Source organism: Arvicanthis niloticus, chromosome 18 (genome assembly GCF_011762505.2).
Source record: "Arvicanthis niloticus isolate mArvNil1 chromosome 18, mArvNil1.pat.X, whole genome shotgun sequence".
NCBI classification, from domain to species: Eukaryota; Metazoa; Chordata; class Mammalia; order Rodentia; family Muridae; genus Arvicanthis; species Arvicanthis niloticus.
In genome coordinates this window covers 50,444,973-50,463,433 of record NC_047675.1, presented here as the reverse complement: position 1 = coordinate 50,463,433, position 18,461 = coordinate 50,444,973, and the positions used below count along the sequence as shown (strand labels likewise).

At 50.8% G+C, this 18,461-nt stretch overlaps 1 protein-coding gene across 1 annotated transcript; it reads left to right on the top strand.

The window, feature by feature from the left end:
• Positions 1 to 828: 828 nt before the first annotated feature.
• Positions 829 to 13,117, top strand: Fam89a (family with sequence similarity 89 member A). Its single transcript, XM_034523084.2, has 2 exons — positions 829 to 1,156; positions 12,109 to 13,117. Exons 1-2 carry the CDS (start codon positions 887 to 889, stop codon positions 12,367 to 12,369), a joined length of 531 nt encoding a protein of 176 aa, XP_034378975.1. The 5' UTR covers positions 829 to 886; the 3' UTR covers positions 12,370 to 13,117.
• Positions 13,118 to 18,461: the final 5,344 nt, after the last annotated feature.

Genomic DNA, 18,461 nt, shown 5'->3' with positions numbered 1-18,461 from the left:
TGTGCACATGTCTTGAATGGAGTGTTTGAGTCACAACTTGCAGGAGATGGTTTTCTCCTTCCATCAGGTGGGGCAGAGTCCTTATTCCCTGTTTTTGGTAGGGCTGAAAGACAGGCTGGTTCATTTCTTTAAAAGAGGTGAGCAAAGTGTGGCTGGCGCTGTCCTTGGCTGCTGAAGCCCACAGAGGAGGCAGTCGAGGCCTCGCGAATGAGCACTGTGTGCGGTTCTGGCTGCTACCAGCACCTGCGATCTTCACGCCCACGCTGGGGTACAGGCAGCCTGGGGTGGGGTCGGAACTGGGACTGGACCCCTTGGTAGATAGAAGCGGTTTCAGTGGCTGGTCACAATGAAGTCAGAGAGACCAAACTCATCCAGCCAGGAGCATAGACAGGGAGGGGAGCAGGAGTCCATCTGGCTTGGAGGAAGGAAGACCGCTGGGGCCAGGGGTACAGAATGGGTGGGGGCAGGGCTCGTAGGATGGGCCTGGGGCTGGAGGTGGGGTTCAGAGAAGAGCGGGGGTGAGCAGCTGGAGGTGGGGTGCACAGGACTGGATGTGGGACACAGTGAGGTGGAGACCCTCTTGTGGTGTGGCGAAAAAGGGAAGGGACTAACTGCACGTAGGGTTCACAGAGCTAAGACTTAGGGTGACCCCGGGGGCTAACCCAGAGCGCAGACGAGTGGAGGTAGAACTGGAGGCCAGGGGGCCCTGCAGGGCGTCGCCTCACTTCTGCGGCCCGGAGCCCAGGAGGGGGCGGGTCCCCAGAGGGGCGGAGACCAAGGGGCCGGGCAGCGGGCGGGACTCGGCCGGGCGGGAAGTGGGTGGGGACCCGCTGGGCTCCAGAGACCTAGGCTAAGCTGCGCGCGCGTGTGTCGGCGCCCCGGCGAGATGAGCGGAGCCGGGTCGGCGGGCATGGCCCGGGGGCTACGCGTGGACGGACTGCCACCGTTACCCAAAAGTCTGAGCGGGCTGCTGCACTCGGCGGCGGGCGGCGCGGCGGGCGGTTGGCGGCACCTGGAGCGGCTGTACGCGCAGAAGTCGCGCATCCAGGACGAGCTGAACCGAGGGGGCGCCGGCGGCGGCGGGGCGCGGGCAGCGGGCATGCGGACCAAGCCCCCCAACCTAGACGCCGCGCTGGCGCTGTTGCGCAAGGAGATGGTAAGGACTAGGCGCAGTGGGCCCCGTCGGGGGACACTCTCCGTTGGTCCCTGGAAGCCCGGACTCCCCTCTCTGGCTTCCCACGGCTGGACATCACCTCTGGCAGGGCAGCTTCAGATGCTGGGGTTCTCCTGGGCCAGGTCAGGGCGCGGCGGGGTTCGCCTGCCGGGTCCCAGGAGAACAGGCTTCCTGTGCGCCTGCGGGTCGGTGTGGACAACAGATGGGCGGCCGGGCCCCTCCCCGGCCGCCCGCCAGGAATCCGATTACCGGCACGGAAGCCGTGCTCGGCCGGGTGAAGTCCTTAGGTCTGGTCACAAACAATGGGTTTAGTTTTTCTCCCTCCTGCGAAGTGCAGTAGGTGTTCCTGGACCAGGACGCACGATTCAGGGTGACGCCAGGGCAGAGAGATTTGGGCCTCAGAGGGAGCCCTCTCCCAACTTGCTTCCTGTGGCAGACCAGGTGGGGAAGGACCCACCCAATCCACCCATCCAAGTTCTTTCCCCTAGACTAAGATCTTCTACCCTAAGCCTAACACATTTAGCGAATTGCATTTGATTAGATAAATCCACACTTAGTGTGTTTACAGCCGGATCTTGAACTTAACGTGAACCGCTGGGTGAAATAGACTGGCCCCCCAGGTGTTTGAGGGTTTTTTTCTTGCATAAGACGCATGGCGCACGGTGACTTCTGGTTGTGAAGCTCTCCTTTGTAAACACGCTAGGGAGGCTTGGGAGCCCAGCTACATTCCCGAAGGTATTTCCCAGGTCCCTCCTGCTATGACTAAAGTACAGAACCTTATAATTATGCCTTGGGCGGTAGCTCGGAAGCTCGGCTATAGGAAATGAGCGGCTGTCACTCTGCCTGATAACAATGTTAAAGGTAGGGTTTGGCTACAGGCCCTGACAGGCTCTCTCAGAAAACCATCACGAGGCTCTTCAGTCTGCCTTGTAGACTAAGTCTCTGAATAAGTTCAAGAGACTTATTGACTTGGGGGAATGGTGAGGAATGGCGAGATGTGAGGAGAGCTCACATCTCGCTTAAGAAGAATGGTCAGTCGTTCATTCCAGAGCCTTCTGCAGAATGTCTGTGTCGATGTATTTAATTTGAAGGCCGGAGGTCAAATCTGTGGTGGGGATATAATTCATGTCAGGGACAGAATGTGACAAGTGCCTGAGGGAAAAAGTGGGAAGGCCTGAAGTGACCGGAAGATCACTGAATGGAGGGAGCCTCCAGCTGAGTGGTGCCCTGAGCCTTAGGCTTGACTGACAGGAATTTGAACGAGAGGAGGTGGCCCTGTAGCCTTGAGAAGCCTGTGGGTCACCAGTCTCAGCAGGAGCAGGAGCTCTGAGGTGTTCTATGGGTATAGGAGGCCTGGAAAATGCCCTAGGTGCACCTGGGAAAACCCCCCCCCCCCCCCCAGAACTCACAAGAGTTGCTAATGGGTCCCCAACGCTGATAAAGAAATGAATCAAAGATGACCTAACTTTTTTGTTTGATTGGTTACTGATGGAAAGTGTTTTGGAACAAAACAAACATCACAGTCCTAAAACTGGGCCTATCACCCAGTGGCAGAGGCCTGCCTAGCATGCACGAGGCTGTATTAATTACGTTTCTCATTGCTCTGACAAAAGCCACGTAAGGGAAGATTTATTTTGGCTCACAGTGCCAGCTACAGTCCATCTTGGTGAGGAAATGTCAGCAGGCACATGAGGCAGCTGGTGACATTCTGTCTGCAGATAGGATTGACAGAGATGAATACTGGGTGTCAGCTTGATTTTCTTCAGTCTGGGATCTGAGGCCATGACAAGATACTGCCCATGGGTAGGATGGACCTTCCCACATCAACTAATCCAATCTAGAATCTCCCTCAGAAATGCCCAGACATTCATCTCTTTGGTGGTTCAAGACTCTGTTGACAATCAGTATTAATCGCTCAAGGGCCTTGTGGTCAGGTTCAATTCTGAGCACCCCACACCCCACATCACAGGCTGACACAGAGAGAGATGATCACTGCTAACAGTTTGAAGTATGCAAATATTCTGGTTGTATGTATATCCTGATGTGGTAATGTGTACCTGTGATCAACTTTGAAGGGAACCTGGGTTACACAACAAGACCCCCAAAACAAACAAACAAACAAAAAACAAACAAAACTCAAGGGCTTTTTATACATTGTCTAAATTATTGTGTTTTAGTTGTATCTCTGTCGGTGGGATAAAGTATCTTCAAAAAGCAACTTAGAAGCGAGTGTGCAGTGCGCGCCTTGAGCACCCGCCCTCCCGTGTCTCTGAGTTCGAGTCCGGCCGAGTCTCACTTTGTCAGTGAGTCCCGAGGGGGTGAGGGAAGCAACTTAGGGAAGAAAGAATATATTTACCTTACAATTGCAGGTTATAGTATCATTGTAGGGAAGTCCAGGCTATAAGAAGAGAGAATGAAAGCAGGTTTGTTTGTTAGTGTTCAGCCCCATCCCTTCTCTACAATTCAGCCCTGCCCCTTTCCTATAGTTGTGGAATGCTCTGCCTAGGGGATGGCACCCACCCACAGTGGGCTGGGTCATTATGTGTTAATTCCCACGTCAACTGACATTCAAGACAATTCTCCACAGATATTTCATCAGGCCAACCTAATCTAGACAATGTTTCAGACTCTTTTCTCAGGGGTTGTAGGTTGTGCCAAGTTGTTAATTAGAATTAGCCATCACATGTTGTACCTTCCTCATGGGTACTTCATCTTAATTTTATTTATTTATTTTTTCTTCTCCTTTTTTTTGAGACAGGGTCTCACTCTGTAGCCCTTGGCTGGCCTGGAACTCACTGAAATCTACCTACCTCTGTCTTCTGAGTACTGGGATTAAAGACATTGCCACTACTCCCAGCTTATTTTTTTAATCATTTAGATTTATTTTTACTATTTTTTAATTAAATGCATGAGTGTATGTATGTGTGAAGTATGTGCACATGTGTGCAAGTGCCCTTGGAGGCCAGAAGGATTGGAAGGAGAGGAATTTGAGGTGGCTGTCAGTCATCTGACCTGGGTGTTGTGAACCAAATTTGAGTTGTTAATCTCTGAGCCATCTCTCCAGATCCTAAATATATTTTCAAAAGTCAGCTGCTCATAGTTTAGCTCCCTTGAGATCACAACCTTTTTGGGAGTTTTGGGCTTTGAAGCCCTGTCTGATCATTGCACCCTATGATCCATACACACATGCACATGAAGCATGCACACATGGATTGTCACAGGGTATATATACTGCAGCTCAATTTTGGAGGGTATGTGCTGCAAACACGTTCCTGTCACTTATGTATCGTTGGGTCTTCAGTGACTGCTGAGCGTGGAAGGTGTGGCAGAGCTGTGTCATTTTGAACCTTGAAAATGGGTCGCAAGAAAGTTTCCTGCAGCATTGTGGGTGTTGGGGGAGTTGCTGTTGGGGGCTCATGGCATTCCATCAGGAGAGGAGGATGCTAGGCATTTCAGATGCAGAGTTGGAGGCTAGAAGAGAGCTGGTTAGAGCTGAGGGTGCAGGTGTCACTTCAAAGGGGTGACAGTAATGATGAGTCAGGAGAGCTGCTGTGCAGAGCAAAATGGACAGGACCCCTGTTGAAAGAGGCTCAGTCCCATGTTGGTTGTAACACCACACTCAGCTCAGAGTCATGGCTCATCCATGTTACTTCCTGTTCATTCTGAGTTCTTGTAGCCTCGAGGAAAGTGTCTATTTAGAAAGATTCAAAGGTCCATCTAGCGTTCATTGGCTGTAAAGGCAATCACCTTTTAAAACAACCATCTTATTTATTGAACGTGTTTGTGGTTGTTTTGTTTCTGAGATGTCGTACCATGTAGCCCTGGCCTGTGACTCTCTTATTTGTTTGTTTATTTATTTATTTTGATTTTTGGAGACAGGGTTTCTCTGTGTAGCCCTGGCTGTCCTGGAACTCACTCTGTAGACCAGGCTGGCCTGGAACTCACAGAAATCCTCCTGCCTCTGCTGGGATCAAAGGCCTACGCTACCACAGCCTGGCTCCTAGAACTCGTTTAATGTGATTTATTTATATTCTTATTTTTGAGATAGCGTCTCATCAAGGAGCCCAGGTTCACTATGGACTATGTTGTTAAGGCTGACCTTGACTTGTGATCCTCTTGTAGCCTTAGTGGTGTAGACATCTGCCACCATATCGAATACCTTGTTTTCTTTTTTCTTTTCTTCCTCTTCTTCCTCCTCTTCCTCTTCATCTCCTCCTCCTCTTCCTCCTCCTCTTCATCTCCTCCTCCTCTTCCTCCTCCTCTTCCTCCTCCTCCTCCTCTTCCTCCTCCTCTTCCTTCTCCTCCTCCTCTTCCTCCTCCTCCTTCTCCTCTTCCTCCTCTTCCTCTTCCTCCTCCTCCTCCTTTTCTTCCTCCTCCTCCTCTTCATCTCCTCCTCCTCCTCCTCCTGTTCCTCCTCCTCTTCTTCCTCCTCTTCATCTCCTCCTCCTCCTCTTCCTCCTCCTCCTCCTCCTCTTCATCTCCTCCTCTCCTCCTCCTCCTCCTCTTCATCTCCTCTTCCTCTTCCTCCTTCTCTTCCTCCTCCTCCTCCTCTTCATCTCCTCCTCCTCTTCCTCCTCCTCTTCATCTCCTCCTCCTCTTCCTCCTCCTCCTCCTCTTCATCTCCTCCTCCTCTTCCTCCTCCTCTTCATCTCCTCCTCCTCTTCCTCCTCCTCTTCATCTCCTCCTCCTCCTCTTCATCTCCTCCTCCTCCTCCTCTTCCTCCTCCTCCTCCTCCTCTTCCTCCTCTTCATCTCCTCCTCCTTATTCTTCTTCTTGCCAAAGTATCACCATAGGCCAGCCTGACTGAGAACTCCTGGCCTCTGCCTTCCAAGTGCTGGGATTACAGGCGTGTACCACGATGATACCCAGACTGAAAGGTCTTTTATAAAAGCATTGGGTAAAGGGCTGGGGCAATAGCTCACTATGCAAGCATGAGGAACTGAGTTTGGATCCCCAGAACTCACAGAAAAGTCAGGCATGGCAGTATGAACCTGTAATTCCAGCTCCGGGGGGTAGAGACAAAAATATCTCTGAAGCTCACTGACCAGTCTTCTACAACAGTTAGCTCCAGGTTCAATGGGAGACTGTCTCAGAGAGTAAGCTGGAGAAGCAACTGAGGAAACATTGATGTTGACTTCTGACCTCTGCAAGCATACAGGCGCTCTCTCTCTCTCTCTCTCTCTCTCTCTCTCTCTCTCTCTCTCTCTCTCACACACACACACACACACACACACACACACACACACACACACACACACGTTGTTATGTTTTCAGCAGAATGAAGAGGATACTCTGTATGCCCACTGGGTGAACATATGAAAACTGCTGCAGAGAGCTAAGGGCAAATAAGAAGTCAGGCGATGCTGGCGGCTATGGCAGTCTTTACAGCAATGTGAGACGTCGTCCAGACCGCTACACTTTGACCCATTTACCTACCAGTGGAATGCCTCAGGCTCATGTTTACCGTCTGAACTCCCAAGTGCCTCAGCAGTCTGCACAGGCTTCTTCTTCCCCATTTGGTTAAAGCGTTCCTGTTGCCTCCTGTTGCCTGTAACCGTCAGGGGGCCCAGCTTTTGGCACACGGAGCATTTTTTCATTTGCTGAGGGAGGCCTCCGAGGAGCAGCAGCCTAGTTAGTCACTGCTGCCTCTCAGGGGTGCCGGTGCTTCCCACACCCACCCTTGTCCTGGAGCCTTGGTCCCTGCATTACTGTGGCTCTCTAAGGCTAGGCGGGTGTCAGAGGGGGGGAGCAGCTCATTGCAGGTCACTCCCAAGGAGCAGCAGGTAGGAGCTTTGACGTTTGGCTCTTGGAGTGCAGGGGAAGCTCCCTGTGGATCCCAGACTTCCATGATCCTGTGGCAGAAACCACACATGCAGCCAGAGCAGGAAGCCAGCCAGTCAGATACGTGCCCGATGCCAGTGAGAGCCAGACCTCCATATACCATTGTCTCCTGCTCACTTGTTTCCGTAAAGGTCACTCATTGCTTCATCTCTTCCTGTGCTGGTCCCTGTCCTGCAGTCATGTAACTCTGAGACAGTTCTCCTCAGTTCTCAAGAGACAAAGGCCTAGGTCTGCCTTCCAGGGCAACAGAAACTCCCTAAGGCTTGTTCAGGTTAGAGGTCATTGCAGGAGTCATTTCTCTACCTCTGCAATGTGGGTCGTAGGGACTAACTCAGGTCATCAGGCTTGGCAAGAAGCTTTACCCACTGAGCCATCGGGCCAGCCCAAACCTGGTCATGATTTGCTCTCTTTACTTCTTTGGCTCCAGGAGCGGCAAGCTGCCTGGTCTCGCAGGCCTGTGTATTCTGAGTTTTGTACAAGGGATAGGAAGTGGTGTCCTTGGTGAGAGCAGTAGAGGTCTGCCCTGTGGCCAGAGCTCCCTGGTACTAGGTCATCTATGGGAACCAGGTCTGTTCTGATCAGAAGCAGGTGGACAGAAGGAGACTGAAGAACCCCCAAAGAGAAGGCATGGAAAGAGGGCCTTTAGTTCCTAGGCAGGTAGGTGGATTGATCGAGGAGTACGTGGGTGTCTGGTTTCTTAAGTTTATTGGTAGAAAACACACATGCAAATGTTCCTTAGGACCCTCAGTTATGCTTAGAACTAGAAGTGGCACATGGCTTTAGTCCCAGCAGTGGGGAGGCAGAGGCACGAAGCTCTCTGAGTTGGAGGCCAGCCTGGTCTACAGAGTGAGCTCCAGAACAACCAGGGCTACATAGAGAAACCCTGTCTCAAAAAAATCCAAAACAACAAAAACAAAACAAAATAAGAAAAACTAGAAACAAGATATCCATGTTGTGACACCATTAAGCCAGGCCTGGTGTCGGCAACCTGTAATCCCATCACCCTGGAAGTTGAAGCCTAAGTATCTCTGTGAGTTCGAAGCTAGTCTGAGAGGCCCCAGTTTTCAACAAACACATGGAAATACTAATGACAAAAGTAAATAAACAGCAAACAGCAGGGCTCAACACCCTTTGTAACCGCAGATATAAAACTGATTGTGCTGTACCTAAAAGATTAGCAAAGACTTCACAGGAGGAGAACCGTGGCACCCCTCCTGCCCGGCAGGCAGAGAGGCCTGTCTCTTGGTTTTGGAGGGCACTTTCACAATACACATGAAATTGAACCTGCACCTGCCCCTTGGCCCTGTAACTTCATTTCCTTAAATAACTCCACAATGGCGTTTTACAGAATTCGGAGAAATCGTGGTAGGCTTCTGTCAGATCTCCGAATGCTTACATACTATATGGCTCTGTCAGACCCGGGATCATCCCAGGCCTCAGCCATGACAGAGCTCTCGTGGCTCGATATCGTGGCTCAATAGGAGGATTTCCTTCCAGGCCCGTCTCACGTCTGCTTTACTCTTTCCTCAGGTCTGAGGCCTGGGGTTGGGGCGTGACTGAAGCTGGAGCCGTGGGCAGTTGTGACCAGCCACTCACAACTGTGGGTGCTGAGAACCAAACAGGTTTTTTGCAAGACCAGCAAGTGCTATTAACTGCTGGTCCATCTCTCCAGCCTCCATCTGACTGTTTGTCTGTTACGTTTTTCTTTTTTGTTTTTGTTTTTGTTTTGAGACAGGGTCTTACTATGTAGCTTTGGCTGTCTTGGAATTCACTATGTAGACCAGGCTGGCCTTGAACTTACAGATATCCACCTGCCTTAGCCTCCTGAGTGCTGGACTTAAAACTGCAGCACCATGCCTGGCTATGAGTGGCTTTTATACAATTTGGGGATGCACTGAGGTCATCTTGCTTGCAGGGCAAGCATCTCCTTAGCTCCTAAGAGGTTCCTTTTAAAGGGTCACCTCTGCAGAGGGTGGAGGTGAGCACCTGGTCCTGTAGCACTTGAGAGGAAGAAACAAGGCTATCCTCTGTTACAAAGTGAGTTGAAGCCAGCCTGTCTAAAAAAAGAAAAGCTTCTAGTTCTCTAAGCCCCATACCTAGTGATGAGACCATCCCCCACCACAACCTCAATGAGTCTCTGGGACTTTAGTGACCCTTGACCCAGCAGGGAGCCACCATCTGTCTGAGACTATTTCTGAGACTATTCCTGCAATGGAGCCTATTGTTAAACCTAGGGAAAGGAAGCAGACTCTGGAGGGAAGAGCATGCAGGGTCGCAGGGTCCTCCTCGCTGCAGGAATGTGAGAAGGAAGAGCTCAAGGAAGATAGGAGAGTGTGGCAGAGAGGAAGCAGGCAGCTTGAGCAGAGGCAGGAAGGACAAGCAGCGTGCAAGGACTGAGCTAGCCCTTATCATTGTCTTGTAAGTCACAATAAAGGTCGGGAAAGAAGGGCTGAGATGACTGACTTGTTGAAATAAGACTCAAGTTTTCACAATGGCCCTCAGAAGGAAGCTGTCAGTTCTGAAGCCTGCTGTAGCTAGGAAGAGCAGAGGTGTCCCTCAGGGACACGTGGGTGGGTCAAGAGATGGCGGGTGGCAGGTGATTTAGGGATGGGGGAAGTTCCTTAACACTTTTTTCCTAGAAGGGCAAGCAAGCTGTTCTTGCTCTTGGGTGAGTTCTTTATGTCCTGTAGTTCAGGCCGAGGGCATACACCCCTCCTTGTCTCTATTCAGATCCCTTAGCTAATGGCCTTCTAAAGGAGCCTGGGCTGGCCTGTGTTCCCCTCAAGGACATGGGTTCTGATGACTTGGCAGGAGCCGTGTGGGTGTGCCGTGAGCACACAGCATTGCCTGTCCAGCCATGGCCTCTGGACTACCTGAGGGTGGTAACTAGGGCTCCCACTCTTGAGATGACCCCACAGCAGGACAAGGACAGATCTGTGTGTTCACTCAGTCATCAGGAAGCAGCCATGCTAAAGGCTACCTGTCAGTACCGTTCACTTCAGGGAAGCTCTGCCTAGTCGGGTACCGCTCACCTCTTGTAGTTCAGGGAAATTCTGCCTAGCGGGAGGGAGTTAATCTGGTGCCTAAAATAGTTGCTCCCAGGAGCTGAGGCCATGGACTCATGACTGCTGTCATGCTACTGTGATCATGGACTGCTGTACTTAGGTGAAATCTGCCCATGTACCGGGCACGTGTTCAGCCATGTAACAGGCATGTCAGGACCATGCTGTGTCTCTAAGAGGGTCAGTTGTTTCTAGGCCAGTGTCACATGTGTCACATGCAATGACCAGGCAGCTCTTGAGTCATCCTTGTGCTGGGCATGTTCCTGGGTGTCCAGGAAGACTTCACTCTGAAAAACCTGGCACCGTGAGTCCTGAGTGACACAGGGTCATGACCTTGTCATCCAACAGTTTAAGAACCATGGAGCTTTGGCTTTTGTCTCACCATGGACGAGCCTCATGAGACCCCAGAGGATGAATGTTAGCATCTGCTCACAGCTACTTTGGTCTTTCTGTGGTCTGGTCTTGACATGAGAAGCAGAGTATTGACTTTCACCCAAAGGTGAAACAGTGACAGGACAGGAGCACCTTTTTAGACATTTTAAGCAGACACAGGTATGAGTCTTGGAAGGTGTCGTTTTATCGAAGTTGAATCTGGGAGCAGACAGGTGCATAGGAATTGCTTAGAATCTCAGGCTGTGGAGGTTGTGCTCACATCTGCAATAGAGTCTGAGGACACGGAGCCGTGCAGGGGACGGATTTGATCGGAACATCCTAATGAAAACAGCCTACATTCTGTCCTGTCTTCTGATACTATTGCTGTGTAGCTCAGGCTGGCCTCAAACTCACAGTCCTCCTGCCTCAGCTTCTCAGGTACTGGGTTGTCAGCCATGCATCACCATGTCTGCATTGACTGTTTACCTCTCTTAGGCCATAGGGTGTGGGCTGCCCTCAGGTCTCTGAGGCATGGTTAGGAAAGTGGGACGTTAAGTCTGTCTGTACGTGGGGTGGTCACACCTAGTGTGAAGGGCTCTCTCTGCAGGATGGACACTGAAAGGTTGGGACTGTGTAATAAGTTTGCCTCTGATTGAAGTCCCATAGATAGCATTGGTGGGCTGCCCTCCTAGAGCCTCAGGTTAGCACTCCAAGGTCTGGGCCTACTGGGGTCTTTTTCTTTCCCTGGGCCACTTTGGTGGCAGCTTTTATCTCATCTGACCATACTGAGAGGTTGCTGTGCAGGAAGCAGGTGGTGCTTTCTCAAGCTCTCAGTGTGACTGCTAAAAGTTTGGAGGTGCAGGCTCCCCTGTGACTCTGTGTTTTGTCCCTTCCTTTGGGATTGATGGGACCCATGCTTTTCTAGACCTGGCTGTTTCTTGTCGTAGAGCAGGTTGTAGGGAGGGAGGAAGGGAGGGAAGAAGGTAAAGACAAACAGCAAATGCACACTATGCACGTTCCTCGTCCCTGACCCTTGCTTTTGTGACCTTTCCAGAAGGCGGTGTGAAGCTCCATCATCAGTTTCTTCATAGTTCATTGTCTTAGGGAGGGACCACAGAAGGCCTGTCTAGAAGAGAGAGCATCTGAACTCTGCCACGCCTGGATAACCCGGCGGGGAGGGGCAGATGAGGTTGCTACATCGGATAGCTTGTCACACTGTGAGATCCTGTCTCTGGCCACGGGGTAATCTGCCACCTAGGAATGGCAGAATGTGGGTCTTGCCAGGGTTAGAAGGGGTCTTCTCTGAGTCTGGGTGTGGGGACCATCACTGTCTTTGGGACGTGAGATCCACAATGAATCCAGCTGAGAAACCCAAACCACGCACTGCCGTGCGTCACTGGGTGTGTCTGTGAAGCACCAGAACAAATTCAGGCTGGGCTCTCCGCCCTGCAGGTGAGGACTCACCCACTCATGTCTGAGGTATTGAATGACATAGTGGAAGTGTGTGTCTACCTGGAACCCCAGAGCATCCCATTGACACTGCCTTAAGCCTTTCTGAGGGAAGGAATGTGCGAGCCCAGGTGGAACTCTAGTTGGGTGTTCAGCTGAGATGAAATTCCAGCACTGACTTGGTTTCTACCTCCCCTCCCTTCCCTCAAGGTCGGCCTCCGACAGCTGGACATGTCCTTGCTCTGCCAACTGTACAGCCTCTACGAGTCCATTCAGGAGTACAAGGGAGCGTGCCAGGCAGCCTCCAGCCTGGATTGCACCTACGCACTGGAGAACGGCTTCTTCGATGAGGAGGAAGACTTCCAGGAGCAGGGCTCTCTCCAAGACGGGCAGCACCGAGGCTCTCCCGGGGACCCGTCGTTGCCCCTTACCCACCTCTCCAGCAGTGACTGGATTCTGGAGTCCATGTAGTGCCTCTGGAGGGGTCGAACACAGACTGGCAACATCTGCTTCTCTTCCAAGAAAGTACTTCAGCCTCTTCATGGTGGACAGTCCAAGGACAAATGGTGACATGCACCACTTGTTTAACTTGTGGGTATGGAGTTCACTGACATGGGGGACGGCCTGCTTAGTGGGCTGCAGGGTCTTATGGGTGACTTGGAGGCATGTTAGAATATCCTAGATACCATGAGTAGCACCTGCTGGAAGCTCTGACAGAAGGGTTCCGTGTGGAAAGCCTTCACGGTATTTGGGCGAGGTTGACGTCAGCAGGCTTCTTTGTAGGTGGCAGGTGTGTTGTATCCTCTTTGGGTGAGGAATGCCACTCTGTCGTGTAGTATATGAAAAGGAGCATTTGTCTGCCTGGAACCCGCAGGGCAGTCTGCATCTCCTCAGGGGAGTCTGCATCTCCTCGGGGCAGTCGTCTGCACCTCTTTTTGCTGTTACTTAGCTGTTCGTCCCCTTGCTCGTTTATTTGAAAGCTGCATCACTGATTTTCCAGGGGACTTCCTGAGAGTTTTCTAGAAGGAGGAAATATTCTGACACACTGGTCAACTGCTTTTCTGCAACTATGGAGATTGGCATCAGGTATAGGTGGAGAGAGAAAAACGTGACTTTACATAGAATGTAGGGGAAACAAATCCTGGGACAAACTAGTATTTGTAAGCAGTACTTACCCAAAACCTTAATATATTTATTAAAACACTTTATGAGAACTTCACCCTCTGTGGGTTAAACATGTAAAATGCTCAACTGTCTCTTGGCATGTATCATTTGTTTGGGGGCTTGGGGGTGTGGCTCCAGTAGGTCTCTAGCATGTCAGAGGCCTGGGGTTTGACCGTAGTATCATATCAACTGGGCATGGCGGTAAACACCTGTAATCCCAGTACTGAGGTGGACGCAGGAGGATCAGAAGTTCAAGGTCATCCTTGGCAACCCAGAGAGTTCAGGGCCATCCTGGGCTATCATTTCTAAAACAAGCCAAAAATTTTATTCTGAGTTCACACTTTTTTTGATTTTTATTTTTTGTCTATTAAATGAATTTTAAGACATTTATTTCTCGGCTAAGGTTGGACAGTCATTTTATTGGTACCAGACCACATTTACAGCAAGATTTCACCTTGTGTCTTGGAACACGCCAAGTTGCTCCTTTTTTAGTGAGTTATGTGCTCACTAGTGCCCTCTTGAGGCCATCCCCTGGAACTACAACTTAGCAATTACAACTGTCGTGAACTTTTCCTGGGGACATATTCATCCAGACAGGGCAATTACCCAAAAGTCCAACCTGGCAAACCAATAAGCTTATCCATGCTACTTACTGGACTACGAGTGGCCCCCAAACAGCTGCATCATCAGAAGGATCCAGGATAGCTGATGACCTCCCATGGCCGCTCAGATGAAGGTCCTCAACCCACCCCCACTACCCCGAAACTAACCTCTCACACTCTCTGCACTCATTTACCTCCAAGGCCAGGAGACCAGATGCAGCTGGGACAGCACTCCACAGAACTGGGATGGCTTTATGGGGAGAGGCGGATGACTCTCGGGGAAGGGTATTAGTTGGTCACTCAGTCAGTTGAGGAACTGCCTCCATCAGACTGACCTGTTGGCATGAGGAACTGCCTCCATCAGACTGACCTGTAAGCATATCTGGGGTGCTTCTTGATTGATGATTGGTGTGGTAGGGCCCAGCCTACTGTAAGCAGTGCTACCCCTGGGTAGGTGGTCCTGAATAGTAAGAGAAAGGTAGCCGATTAAGCCAGAGGGATCCAGCTAGTGAACAGCTGTCTGCCAGGGTCCTGGCTTCCCCTGATGATGGAATGGATGGTGTAAGAAGAGATAAACAATTTCTTCCTCCAGGCTGTTTTTGGTCAGTGTTTTATCACAGCCCGAGCGTTAACACGTCTGTGCTATAAGGAACTAGGTCAGATAGTGGAGAGGTACCCTGCTCAGTACTCAAAGGGAAGGGGGTCAGTGCTTTGTCACAAGGTGACAGGATGGTTCAGACAGGACAAGAAAGAAAGAAGGAAATCTAATCAGCCAAAGGGCCCTGCTTTGAGGCTGTCTTGTTTCACTGAGATAAACCCTGGGTCTGCTGCTCTTAGCTCTGACTGTATTAAGGTCACTTGGGGGAGCTTTGGGGAGAGCTCCAGAAGTGCCTCACCCCAAATCTGGATTTTTTTTTTTAAACTTTTATGTGCATCGGTGTTTACCTGCAAGTATGTTTGTATGGGGGTTATCAGATCCCTTGGAAGTGGAGTGTTACAGACAGCTGTGAGCTGCCATGTGGGTGCTGGGAGTTGAACCCGGGTTCTCTGGAAGAACAGCCAGTGTTCTTAACTGCTTAGCCATCTCTCAGGCCCCCCAAATCTGGCTATCATTAAGTGATGCAACCTACTGCTGGAGGGGTGACAGTGCTTGCAGAGGGAGGTACAGGTCGGTAAGGGCGTGTCCCACCATGCACTTCTCTCTCAGTCTGGTACTATCTATAACCACATTTATTCCCTCAATAGCTGCCTAATAAAAATTCACATGACACAATAAAATGGCTTTTTAGTGCACCTTTTTCTAAGTGGGTGGGTTCACACGTCAGGACAAAGGCTGGGCAGATTAAATGAACCCAGACTTTGGAAAACAGCTGCAGTGGGGAAGACAAGGGATCCTGCTTGCTTCAGGATACTCTAGGCAGCTCTGACCTTGTTTGTGTGAGGGTTATCCAATCAAAAGCCAGAGAGCAGGCTGCAGAGCGGGTGCTTGCCTGTTTCCGGCCAAGTGTATCCTCACAGGGGTGACTCCTGGGAAGTGAGAGGAACAGGTGGCAATGGAAATCTTTTTACTTGTTTTCTTGTTCAGGATTTTGAACAAGATCTCACTCACTTTGTAACCCTGGCTAGCCTTAGACTCACGGAAGTCCTCCTGCCTCAGCTGCCCAGATGTGGAGATTTTAAGACTTGTATCCATCCAACTCTTGGTCAGAATGGAGCATATCCCATACTGCTGGCCTCAGAGCTGGCCACGAGGCTCAGTGTTGAGGTCTTAGCTTTGTGCGTCGGCCGGCCGTACACCCACAGGCGAGAGCCCTACCCCCTTTGGCGGTGAGCACTGATGCCCTGGTGGGTGGGGCACAGCTCCCCAAAGCTGTCTAAGGTAGAGCCTCAGGAGTTTGTAATCTGAAGCCTGTGTGAAGAGGGCCTTGTAGAGCGGAGTCGTGACCTGGAACTGGAGCTATGGCTTACCTAGGTGGGTAATGCCACTAGCGGTCCTCACAAGGAGGGGAGAGGGATACTTGATTGGATGGAGGAGACTATGGAGATGCCGGCCAGCGGCAGGCCAGGGGGTGTGCACAGCAGCAGTGTGTAGGGACGCACTTCCAGGGGGAGCACAGCCTGGGGCACACGCAAACCCACCTTCGGGCTCCCTGCTTGCCTTCCCTATGCAGGACTGAACACATTTTCTAAGTCTCCTAGCTGCAGGGACCTGGGGTAGACTACTAGGCACTTCCATGCTTTCTCTGACATGGGCGTAGGTCCGTCCGGTCCTGTTTCATACCCAAGGCTCTGGCTTTAGCTCTCCTTGTCTGGTGATGCTTCAGAAGCCAGGAGTGTTTTGGCTTTAAGCTAGAAGGTTTCTCACTTTCCAACGAGGGCTGTGGCAGGCAGCAGCCAGACTGTTACCACTGTGGGGGCCCAGGGGTGTTCCCTTCCCTTCACCGGTGCTTCCCTCAGAGAGACTTAGACTGAAACCTGGTTCCTGTCATCCCAATGCTCTACTTAACAAACTCTTGGTCTCCCTTCCCTGCAGTGTATTTGAAGAGTGGTAAACTATTCTCTTTCCTAACAAAGAAATATGGACTTCCAGAGACCTGCCACTAGGCTACAGATACACAGAGGCTGTCCGCCAGACCGAGGAGGAGGGAGGACTCAGACTCCTCACTTCTGTGATCCTAAACACTCCCGTTAGGCATTTTGTGGTTTCAACATTGTTAAGCTCTCTGATTAACTTGACCTTGCAAACATCTGCAAACGTCCTTCCTTGGCTCCCCTGTGCTACGCTGCCTCCCCAGTTTGGTCCGAGGGGCTCAGATAGTAATAACAGAGTTTTCGTTCCTTCTCACTGGGAGTGCGCTGCTCAGAAGCAGCGTGGTCTCTCGGCATTGAAGACGAGAGCCGGCAGTCAGCTGTCAGCACGGAAGGTTACTTCCTTTGAGAAGGTCATTATATATGGCCAGGGTGACTTCAAACCCCATCCTCCTGCCTCGCCTCCTGGGTGCTGGGATTACAGGGAGTGCAACACCTGGCTTCAGCTCGTTTATCAGTGTGGTCACGAGGCAGGTTTTCCACCATGGCTGGAGTGCCTGCAAATTTCCTTTTTTTAACCTTTTTTTTTTTTTTTTTTAAATAATGTATATGATTACACTGTAGCTGTCTTCAGACACACCAGAAGAGAGCATCAGATCCCATTACAGATGGTTGTGAACCACCATGTGGCTGCTGGGAATTAAACTCAGGACCTTTGGAAGAACGGTCAGTGCTCTTAACCACTGAGCCATCTCTCCAGGCCCAAATTTCCTTTTTTTCAATTAATACTGTGTGTGTGTGTGTGTGTGTGTGTGTATTTGAGGACAACCTGCAGAATCTGGTTCTCTCCTTCCAACATGTGGGTTTTGAGGACCGAACACAGATGGTCAGGCTCTGCGACATGGGCTTTACTCTCTGAGCCATCTCACCAAATGTTTGTTTTAATAAACTACGTGTTAAGTCCTTGTGCTCATCCCAGGACTGCAAACACACACACACACACACACACACACACACACACACACACACACACAACCAGCCAACAAACCAACCAACTACACAAACAAAAGGTCAAGAGTGCAATGTGTAACAGCGACAGGTGTGCTTTGTGCATTTCACGGGGCCTTTCCAGCGTTGTCTTCCAAGGTTTTCATTAAAAATGCTGGAAACTGTTAGGGATTGTTAGCGGATGCACAGACCAGCCTCTGGGTCTGCATGGGGAAGCGCCTCTGCTCACTGGTAGCTGGCGGACCTAACCACTTTTCACTCTTACTCATGTAAGACAATCCTGAGAAGGTTGCTCTCACCATCTATCAGGTTGGGCCGATGGACACACCAGGACAGAGTCCAGCAGTAAGCTACAACCCTCTAGTGAGAATTTTGGTTTCTTTAAAAGCACAAACTTTTACGTGAATGTTTTAATCCCAGGTGTGGGACATGGAGGCTGCTTTGGACTGTCCACAGTAGCTGTGATTCGTCTCCTGCTCTGGCAGGGGCGTGGTTATGTCAGATGAAGATCGTTTAAGAGCCTGCTGTTGCTGTTTGCTGCTTGGAGCTATCCTATGAAGATCAGACTTGCCCCAGGGAACCTGATGTCCCTAACCAGCAGGAAGTGGTCCAAGATGTCGGTGCCCCCTTTCCCCTCTAAACTTCTATCCTGCCTAGTGTTGGGGGAGGGGTGTAAGACTGAAGAAGGGTGGTCAGTAAAGAACCCAGTCACGTAGCCGAGAGTCTGGTTACACCACCCACCCAGCCTTTTAGTGTTTGCTAAGCTGAGCCGACTGATCCTGACCTCACTGTGCTGCCCAGACGGCTTCTGCCTGGAGAAGCTGGGATTTTGTGCACGGCCACAGCTGGCTCCGATGTCTTCTTTAACTTCTTTGAGTACCGCTCTCAGTTACTGGGAAGCCTGGTGTGGATGAGACAGGGAAACCTTGTCTAAAGTGGGCATGGCGCTAAGCCGACGCTGCTGCTGCTGCTGCACCCTCCTCTAGCAGCAGCAGCAATAATAATAATTAATAATAATAATGGATATAATTCATCTCCAGGCTGTAGCATTCAGGGATTTTATGATTTTTCATGGCTGGAATGAGAATGGCTCTCATAGAAATATATGCATATAGGTTTTGCAAGACAGGGTTTCTCTGCGTAGCCCTGGCTGTCCTGGAACTAGCTCTGTAGATTAGGCTGGCCTTGAACACAGAGATTCTTCTGCCTCTGCCTCCAGAGTGCTGGCATTAAAGGAGTGAGCCCCCGTGCACTAGGCCC